General features: G+C 29.3%; 1 protein-coding gene across 1 annotated transcript; it reads right to left on the bottom strand.

Annotated features, from left to right (window-relative positions):
- Positions 1–5350: 5350 nt before the first annotated feature.
- On the bottom strand, positions 5351–8336 carry LOC136774940 (GATA zinc finger domain-containing protein 4-like). The gene is made up of 3 exons (XM_066729413.1): positions 8242–8336; positions 7088–7198; positions 5351–6902 (listed from the first exon to the last, which is right to left on the bottom strand). Exons 1-3 carry the CDS (start codon positions 8334–8336, stop codon positions 5351–5353), a joined length of 1758 nt encoding a protein of 585 aa, XP_066585510.1.
- Positions 8337–10663: the final 2327 nt, after the last annotated feature.

The following is a 10663-nucleotide window of genomic DNA, read 5'->3' as shown; positions in this document are numbered from 1 at the left end:
ACATTTAACAGCGAATCTTTATGCAAAACTTTTCGTTACTTATATTGTATTAAAACTCATTTAATACATAACTAACTTAATTAATATTTTTACATTGTCAACGTAAACTCTTTATCACCCTACTCCATGTTCATATGAGTGCTGATATTTATAAAATTGTTCATGGTTGACGCAGAAGCTTTGTAAAATTTGATATTGCACCATTGTTTACATCTCAAACTCTCTTCACCTATGTAAGTGATGGTAGCTTCAGTACAAAATTATTTACTATTCGAGATACTTGGCTTTTCCAACCTAAAACAGCAATAAAACTAATGATAGTAATACAAGAAATAGTATTACTTATACAATAAATGATAATTTCGAATGATTGATTGGAAGCTTTCAAAACTCACGTTTAATACACCACATCGTCTTTAATCAGTTTACCATTAGTCAGAGAAGGTACATAAGTACGGTTAACAACTAATAGCATACATGACAGTCACTACACTAATATTATTAGTCGCTGTGCTTTGATGATCAATGTTATATTCAACTTTATATTATACATTTGAGTCTGTATTAACTAATACATGTGCAAGTCTATCATCGTGCAGAGATTTACCATATATTCACCTGAAAGTAAAAAGATACACCTGAGAAAAGAATCTTGTTCCAAGGGCATCATCATTCAAATACTTATCTGACAGTCAGTTTATATTTGCTTGGTTTCTTTCTTCGCTTTTACTGTTTCTTTTGACCATTATTAATATCTTAGCACCTTTCAGCTATCTACCTACTACGCATATATCCTGCACCTATCATTCCCTCTCCCATGAGTTATGTCTTCATAGTTGCAATGATTGATTCCACAAACCCTTAAGAGTAATCATAAATAAAATTTTATATCCGTGAAATGTTTTAAGCTCTTGGTACAGTCTCTCGAACCAAGGTGTATTGCCTGCAAAATAATAAAATCTAGAAAAGAATATTATTCCAACATATTTACTATTATTTGTTTACTTATCTGATAATTAATCTATAATGCTTTCTTCTCTTGATTACAAATTCATCAGCATCATTCGTCAAATATTTATATTGTACATATTTTGCTGCTCACAGCCAAATAAACCTCTAACTTGAAGTAATAAATTAGCAACACTTTTTATCCTTTAAATAATAGGTTATCTCCTATCTGTCAAATTAATTAAAAACACATTACCAAACAATTACACGTACTATATCAATATACTCGTTGCATTAGTTGAAATTCGGCAACACTGTATTCCATCAGAATATTCAGTCACATCTATGAAATACCTAGAGGGGCATGCGCCAACAGAAAAAGTTCTCGGACAATTTAGGGTGTACCATTTTCCAGTAGTTGTGCTATTCTATATTACTTCGTATTCTTTGTTTATATCAACTTCATTGCTATAGGGCTAATAACATATACTATATCACATTCTGTCTTCGCGGCAAATTTAAGTTATTAACACCCGAACTTAGATATTCACAAAGAGTTGTAATGTCTTTGTTGTTTATTAAACTGATTAGACTTAATATACTCTTGTCCTGAGTATACTGACAATTATTTATGATTTCCATTATTTTATATCTATCCTTTTCTAAATGCAGACACTCCCAGATCAGGTGGTCCAAATCCTGAACTTTGTTCATTCCACAGTCGCAGTTTGGCGAATTTATCTTACCAATTTTGTAGAGATATTTATTGCATATAAAATGTTTGGTTATAATTTTATTTATAATCGTTATTTCTTTTCTAGAGAATTCTCCTTTGTCAAACCAAACTGAACCAAATTTATTTATATCAAAAGTCTCAAAGAACTCATTCTCCGTTTGATTTTGAGGAAGGGAAATTTGTTTTATGAAGTTATTTATTATTTTAGATTTTATATATTCAAATATGTTTTTGATATCTAGTAATGATATATCTATGTGATGTGGGATTGTTTTGTTCCTAGCTATACAATCTACTAGTTCATTTAGTTTAATACCTTTATGACTAGGAATCCATATTAATAGTATCCTTATTTTATGTACTTTTAATTCATTTATAAGGAACTGAACGTTAACTGAAAAGAAGTCTTTAATTTGTTTTCCTTTGAAATTTTGTAAATGAAGGATAACACTCAATGCATCCGAAACTATAGCATAGTTTTTATCCTTTACTCTATATTCAGTAACTTCTAATTTGATACGTTTTAAAGATAACCAGATAGCTGTTAGCTCAGCGGTAAAAATATCTGCCATATCATTAAGTTTAATTTTCCAATATTTGTTATGTTTAGAGCTTAGAACCCCCGCACTACATGATCCTTTTCCTAGCTTATTACCATATTTAGATCCATCGGTATAATAGATGTCTTTAAAATCTCCATATAATTTATTTAGCTCATCTAATCCTTTGGAGAATTCCAAATTGCTGTTTACAGCATTTTTACAAATTATGTCCTATCTCTATATTCACTTCTATTTCATTTTCAATATTGTATTCTTGAAATAGAATGTTTGGGAGTGATTTGAATTTTGGAATATGTTTATTTAGTTGTATGATTTCCTTAAATACTTTAAAAAAGATAGGGATATATCTGCTAGAGGTAAATGGGTTATCCTCAATGGTTTTCATAAAATCATAAAATTCTACTATAGTTGGATGGTTTATGATCACTAATCTCCTAAGTAGTAGTTTTGAAATAGATATTTTAGTTCTGGTGGAAATATCCATAGAGTTTGCGGTAAACCAAGTAATATTATTAGGAGCAGAACTTGATATTCCAAGCATTTTCTTTATTAGTGTTAAAATATAAGTGTTATAGCTATCTACCATTTTTGTATTTGTGGGGTTTAAGTAGACTACAGACCCCCATTCTATCACAGGTCTCATAAAAGCGTTCAGAATTTTTAGTAAGGCTTTAGGGTGGCAACCCCATTTGCAATGTGTTAACCAATTAAGAAGGTTAAATAATTTTTTAAATTTAGTCGAAGAAGCCTTTAACTGAGCCAGCCATGTCAGTCTTTCATCGAAAATTACACCCAAGTATTTTACTTGGGTTTTGAAATTGATAGTGCCAAATTTACTAACTATGTGTTTCAGCCTATCAACCGATTTCCTCCTTGTGAAATGCATCAAAGCCGATTTGAGAGCAGACATTTTCATCTCGATTGTACTCAAGTAAGTATGTATACAATCCAGTGAAATCTTTAGGGCTTTATGGGCCACTTCAACATCAGTGCTTTGTGCATATACAACGATGTCATCAGCGAACTGAATCCACCCACAGTCTTCTTTAACAAACAACGGAAGCTTGCTTAAATATATATTAAACAAAATAGGGCTAATTGCCGAACCCTGAGGTAAACCTTTTGAAGTGAATCCTCTGTCGATATATTTATTATTTATGAAAAATTCTAATTTTCTATTTGTTAATGATTGGAAAATGTATTTTTGTATTTCAACAGGAAATTCCAACTTACCTAGTATTTGTATTAATTTACTAGGGATAATTTTATCAAAGGCTGACTCAAGATCTAGGAAAACGGTAAGTAAGTTGGATTTTGTGACAAATGTTTTATATATGAGAGAAGATAGATATATTATCTATACAAGATCTATTATTCCTGAAGCCAAATTGCATATTTGGAATTAAATTATTGATTTCTGCAAAGGCATTTATTCTGTTAACTATTAATTTGTCATAAATCTTTTTAATATTATTCTGTAATACAATCGGTCTAAATTTATCCTTATTTGATTTTTTGATTAGAATTATAAAACTATGCTTCCATTCCGTCGGACCCACTCCCGTAGACAATATCACGTTGAAAATCTTTGTCAATACTATTATAATATTATCTGTAAATATTTTTTATAATGCTATTTCCTATATTGTCGGGGCCTGATGACGAATTATTGTTTAGTCTTTTGATAGCTTCTTTAGTATCTTTTACATTAAATGGATTTAAATTAAATTTATATTTATATGTTGAGGGACTAGATGGCGAACAATAAAGCGGGGTGCTAACAGCCGTATCTTCAACTTCCGAGAGTTTACTAATAGTATCTTTTAAATATTCTTCATTTAATAATTCGTTGTGGATTACTTTATCAAGATATTTCGAATTTTTAAGTGTTTTAATCGTATCCCAAAATTGGCTGATATATATTAGTCTTATGGTTAATCTTATTTATGAATTTATTAAACGATTCTTTCTTTTTTTCAAAACAAGTTTTTTTAAAATAGCTATTATAATTGTCGTAAATTGCTTTATTCTCATTAGAAGAATTTAGAATAAAGTTTTTATAAGCAATATTTCTGTCTTTCCAAATTTCCTGTAGTTCTCGGTCCCACCATTTGTTAGCTATCTTGTTTTTATTCTTTTTATCTGTATTAATAGATGGTCCTTTCTTCGTCACACATCCAGCCTCAATCATTTTCTGTGAAATATAATTAGTCAAATAAGTGTATGATTCTAGATAGTTTTCGTCATTGATCTGGTAATCCATTTTAATTTCCTTCAATAGTGAAGTAAGGCGGTTTTTATTGAGATTACTTATATCAACTTTGCTTCTTTCTTTAACTATATTTGTTGAGCCAATGCTTTTAACTTTTAAAATAATAGGGAAATGATCGCTATCATATACATCCTTATCAATATCACATGTAATATTATAAATAGAATTTATAGGAGTTATAGCTAAGTCAGGAATACTTATATAATTCTTTCTATTATTAATAGTTGATTGAAACTTATTTAGGATATTTAGACTATATTTATCCATTACTTGATCTAATATTCTACCTCCATTATTTGTTGAATTACATCCCCATTTTTTATTTAGACAATTGAAGTCTCCTAATATAATAAAATTATCCTTATTATTCGTCAATTTTCTGATCTCACTAATAAGTTCCAACCAACTGTCCATACTAATGCAGTTTTTAGGGGGATTATAAATTAAGATGATAAATAAAAACTTGTTATCAAATTTAATCTTTATTACTAAAGATTCTTTGCATATCTTATATATATCCGTATTCCTGATATAATAGGCCATAAGTTTATTTGAAATGAGTAATGCTATTCCTCCCCCTACTGATTCTCTGTCTTTTCTAATAATCTTATAATTTGTAAAATAAAAGGGATCGCAAGATTTAAGCCATGTCTCCGTGATAGCCATTACTTCGCAATTATAGTGATCATTCATATAAGTTAAAGCATGTTTCTTAGTAATTATTGACCTAGCATTCCAAATCCCTAAGTTTAGTTGGACCATTGAAAATATATAATTTGTTTTATAATTCGCGATGTAGGGCAATACTATATTAGCTAATTAATCTAATAATTATATTTTTCTAGGAATTTTATTATTATTCTTATTCTGTGAGCTAGGCAAAAAGTCTCTAACATCCCTTTTTTTATTTTTGTCTAATCTTTTCAAATTTGTGTGTCTAGTACTTTTAATGGCAGATATTTCCGCATAGCTATTTGGATTAAAGATTTTTTGTTGAACTAAATTCTGGTTTCTAAATGTAGCTGAGTTTTCCGATTTGCCAATGTGTGAGTCATAAGAGAAGTCAATTAATTCATTAGAATCAACTAAAGTTTTTTCTACAACGTTACTAATGTGATGGTCATCGTTAAAGACTTCTTTCAGCTCTTTTGAGTTTACTATTTCATTTACTTTGTTTTCAACCATTATTATATTGGATATACAATCTACTGTTGGCTCTGTTGAATCCATATTTGTATTATCTATAATGATCTCGTCCTTACTATATATATTTTGATCATTATTTTCCTTATTGGTACCTATGTTTTTAGGACCTTTAGATGTATTAGAATCATCGTTATTATTGTAGTTTATTATATTCCTATTTCTTCTACTTTGTTCATTATGTTTTTCCATATACATCTTCAACCAGTTATACAGATAATTGGTGTTGTCATTGTTTTCTCTTTCAAAGTGCATATCTATCTCATATTCCGTAGTAAATTCGTTGTTAATTAGAAATTTTTTTGCCTCTAAATTTGAACAGTTCATGTACGCTTTAGTTTTCTTTATTAAGTAAAGATATTTCAGTACCGGACAAGAATGGTGTAAACTGGTATGATCTCCTTTGCAATTTCCGCAACAAGTTTCATTTTTGCATAAATCCGAGCTATGATCTCCTGCACAATTACTGCATCTGCTGTGTCCTCTACATTGGAATTGGGAGTGTCCGAATCTCTGGCAGCTAACAAATTTCTTGATTCTTTCTGTAAAGGGTTTGACTCTCAATTTAACATTAAACAAGTATATAAATGTTGGTAGTTGGTTTGACATAAAATTAATCTTAACGGAATTAGTAGGAATTGGTACTCTATTATTTACATCCCATCTAGTTAGTTTATCAAGTTTAATTGCTTTAACATTTTTGGGATTCGAGTTCAAATTGAATAAAATGTCTTCTACAGATAAGTCGTTTAGAACATGTTTAACTACCCCTTCTCTTGAAATGGCATAGTTTGGAATGTATAGAATCCATTTTTTATTAGATATTTTACTTTGGATTTCTATTAGTTTATTCGCTTCAGTGTATTTTTCGAATTTTAATTTAATTGTAAATTTATTTGCTTTAGATAAACTGAAATTGGAAGAACATATTTCTTTTATGGTTTTACTTATTTTCATAAGATGTAGGTTACCAATGTTGTTGTCAATGTCTTCCGAGATAATATTTACTATAAATGGCCCAGTATGTACCGGTTCATACCTGTTTACAAGTTGATCCTTAGCATTATTTATATGCTTTGACCTTATATTACCTTCATTATTAGTATCCATATTATCGCTGTTCTCTTTATGATTTCCGTTTAGGTTTTTATCAAATGTTCTATCCATTTCATTCAATATACTTGTTTAAAGATCAAGTATTTGTCGTTATTATAGAATGCAAACTACTGGATTTGTCTTATTATATATTAAATCAGGATAACTATCCTTCGTTATATTTGCAGTTCCCGGCCACTATGCCCAGGTCACGATATCCAATCACAATATCTGAACACTAGTCACTACAACGCATCAACCTTCGCTCACAATTGCTCAAGACCGAATGGCCATGCTACACTATAACGAACAGTATCACCAGTAGTACCGACTGGTACCGACGTCGACAACAACGACAACACTTTTAGATCGCAACGACGTCTGGTGGCCAAATTAATAATTTAAATTTCAACCATTAAGCTGAATTAAGCAATACCCCCCCCCCCCAAAACTGGAGTTTCCAGACCTGTATGCACGATCGTGGGTTCAATAATCGTGCACCAGGCGAGGGGAAGCAGAAATCAGGGGGGCGAGGGGATATCTAGGGAGTTTGTCCGTAGCTGTCAAATGGCGCGATTAACCCTCAATTTTGAGTCGTAAACAAAAATAATATTTTCGGAAAACGATTGCGGAAAAGAAGGAAAGATTTAATACATAACAGAGAAGACAAAATATATCAGATGAGTATAAATTAATAACAAAAAATGAAAATTATTGTGAATTTATAAGGATATATACTTTGTGGTTAATTTATTTCTGTTACAGGCTAAATCCTATTCTTTATGAGTTTTAATCGCAGGAAAGAAATACTTAAAGACCAATGAATGAAAAAGGACTGATTTGTAAAGCATTTCTGTGTGGCCCAGTCATTTCTATAATTGTGACATAATGTTGTAATAGTGAATGTGTAAGCGATTACTGTGTATACAAAGAAATTTTATTACAAAATAATAATAATGTATGATAATGTTATTATTCCTATTATTATAAATTAAAGCTAGTTCAATTAAAATTTATTATTTTATTTTCTTTCTTAACCATACACAAATTCTATACGTACATTGTAATTACATATTTTTGTAGAACCTATCTTTAAGCTACCCTAACAAAATTGTAACTATTTTAAATCTACATATCATAACTATTTGCTTCAATGATTTTTATTATTCAATGTGAGACAAATTGTATAGAGGTTCTGCTAATTTCTTATTGATCAGTCACATGCATCCATGTCTCGTATGACTTTTATTTGCCTTGATTGTTCCTTCTTCTAGTTTTCAACACATATACCAATAACTCTCTAGATATTTTCAAATATGCTCAGATATGCTTATTCTGCTTTCTAATTGTTTCTATAATAATTAGGATGATTGGTAAACTATTGCTGTATTAAATTTGAAGAATGGACACTGGACTTATTGTACTTAAATATGTTTGGCACCTCATCCATATGATATCTTTTCCTTCCATTTGAGAGGATATTGTTGACCAATACGTTTATGTATACTGCTGAGTTCATCTTGTTTTCATCTTCAAATTATATTTTCCAGCTATATATTTGGATATCCATTCCCAATATGCAATACTTATATTATTATTCTTATTTGTTCATGAAACTTATCTGTCCTAAAACCTTAATTTATGCAGTCGCCATGTGTATATCCTATCATTTTCAGATGATTGACATATCTTTCTATCAATCCTGACAACATTATAATAAGAGTAAGGAAATAAGAGTATTTTATATTCAAAATGTATATTCAAACACGTTGCTGGAAAACTACTTGAAGCTAAAAAATAAGATGAACTCAGTATTATACACATATAACTTTTAAGGAACTTTATCTATCCAAGTATTATGAAAACATATCTCACAGAAGAGAGGCCCAATTTAAATAGCATCATTCAAATGCCAATTTTCCAAATTTAATAAGACAATGGTTTAACAATCATTCCAATATTTATAAAATTAATTACATATCAACATAATCATCTTATCTGCATGTATTTAAAATTGATAATAAAATTATTGTTATATGTTATAGACTAGAAGAAAATAGTGCAAAGGAGTCATATAAATATCATAAAAGGTAATATGTCGAAGAATGTGACAGACTAATAAGAAATTTACAGAAACTCTACGCAATTTGTCTCACTTTGAAAAATAAAAATCATTGAAGTAAATAATTATGAGGTGTAGATTTAAAATAGTTGCAATTTAGTTAGAGTAGCTTAAAGATAGGTACTGCAAGAATATGCAATTACTATGTACGTATAGAAATTGTGTATGGTTAAGGAAGAAATTAAAATAATATTTTTATTGAACTAACTTTAATTTATAATAATAGGAATCAAAACATTATTAAACATCATTATTATTTATAATAAAATTTCTTTGTATACACAGCAATCTTTCTTACACATTCACTATTATAACATTATGTCACAATTATTAAAACTATTGGGCCACACAGAAATGCTTTATAAATTAGTCCTTTTCATTCATTGTTCTTTAAGTATTTCTTTCCTGCGCTTTGAATTCATGAACAATAGGATTTAGCCTGTAACAGAAATAAAATAACCACAAAGTATATTTCTTTATAAATTCACAATAGTTTTCATTTTGTGTTATTAATTTATACTCATCTGATATATTTTTTCTTCTCTGTTATGTATTAAAATCCTTCCTTCTTTTCCGCAATCGTTTTCCGAAAATATGACTTTTGTTTACGATCCAAAATTGAGGGGGGCCATTCCACGTCAAAACAGACAGATTTCGGAGTACAACACCGATTTTTTTTTTTAAAATATGTGTTAATATATAAGAAAATACAAGACTTTTGGCGCTAGTTTGAGTCAAAAATCTTTTTTCGTTTCGGAGATACGAGCTGTCAAAGTTTGCAGTTTTACTGTTTTTGGTAAAAACACGTAATCTTTGAAAATTTATATCTCCTAAACGAATAAAGATAGAAGACTCTGGCTGGAACGAGTGTACTCAGAAAGAATCATACTTTATTAGAAAAATATAAAAAAAGACAGTTTGTTTTAATTGGTTAAAACTATTAACAATTAAAATAAACATTTGAATTAACAAATGTGTTGTCATGCTCTGACAATTATAAAAAAATATCAGGAATGTTCCTTGGAATGTCCTCTACAAAGAAGAAAATTAAAACGCGTATACTCTCTTGGTGTTCATAGTGAAAAAAAATATTTTATCACGACGCGCTCGGCCAGAAGCGTCGTTCGAGCGGCGTAAACCGGTGAAGCGCATGCGTAACTGAGAGCGACTAGTCTCTACATGTCGGAATCCATCAATCTATGAATAATGCGAGCTAATAACATGTTTTAATTGTTTGTTTATGTTTTTATAAATATTATAAATTAACAATATATTTATTATTATTCTGCTTTATAAGCAGTCGTTATTTATTTACAAAATAATTAGCAATAAGACATTTGAACATGGCATTGAATATACAAATTATATACTAATTTATATTTACATATTTTATTAAATTATGGCAGAAGAAAATATTATGAATATGAAATTTCTGTACTGAAAATATTTAACAAACTTTAACAATTGTATAATTATCTGATTGAGGAAAAGCTTTAGTTTGTAATTGTGTCTTTGAATCTATCGTTAAAAATGCACGATAATTTCTAGTTCCTTTAACTATTTTTACTTTTCAAAAAAATCTCGTTTAAATTATTTTAATGCTTATTAAAACACTTCGTACGAGATTTTTTGAAAAGTGAAAATAGTTAAAGGAACTTGAAATTATCGTGCATTTTTAACGATAGATTCAAAGACACAATTACAAACTAAAGCTTTTCCTCAAT

Source organism: Prorops nasuta, unplaced genomic scaffold (genome assembly GCF_024137725.1).
Source record: "Prorops nasuta isolate Cenicafe-Biocafe unplaced genomic scaffold, Cenicafe_Pnas_1.2 PNAS00007, whole genome shotgun sequence".
In the NCBI taxonomy this organism is placed as follows: Eukaryota; Metazoa; Arthropoda; class Insecta; order Hymenoptera; family Bethylidae; genus Prorops; species Prorops nasuta.
The sequence above is the reverse complement of the archived record's forward strand: the minus strand, read 5'-3'. Positions and strand labels throughout refer to the sequence as shown.

Coding starts and splice junctions, on each gene's coding strand:
- LOC136774940 (XM_066729413.1), bottom strand. CDS start 8,336: ATGAACTCAGCAGTATACATAAACGTATTGGTCAACAATATCCTCTCA. Junction 7,199..8,241: donor GAGGTGCCAAACATATTTAA/GTACAATAAGTC, acceptor TTTGGCCACCAG/ACGTCGTTGCGATCTAAAAG. Junction 6,903..7,087: donor CCATTCGGTCTTGAGCAATT/GTGAGCGAAGGT, acceptor TCTTTAAACAAG/TATATTGAATGAAATGGATA.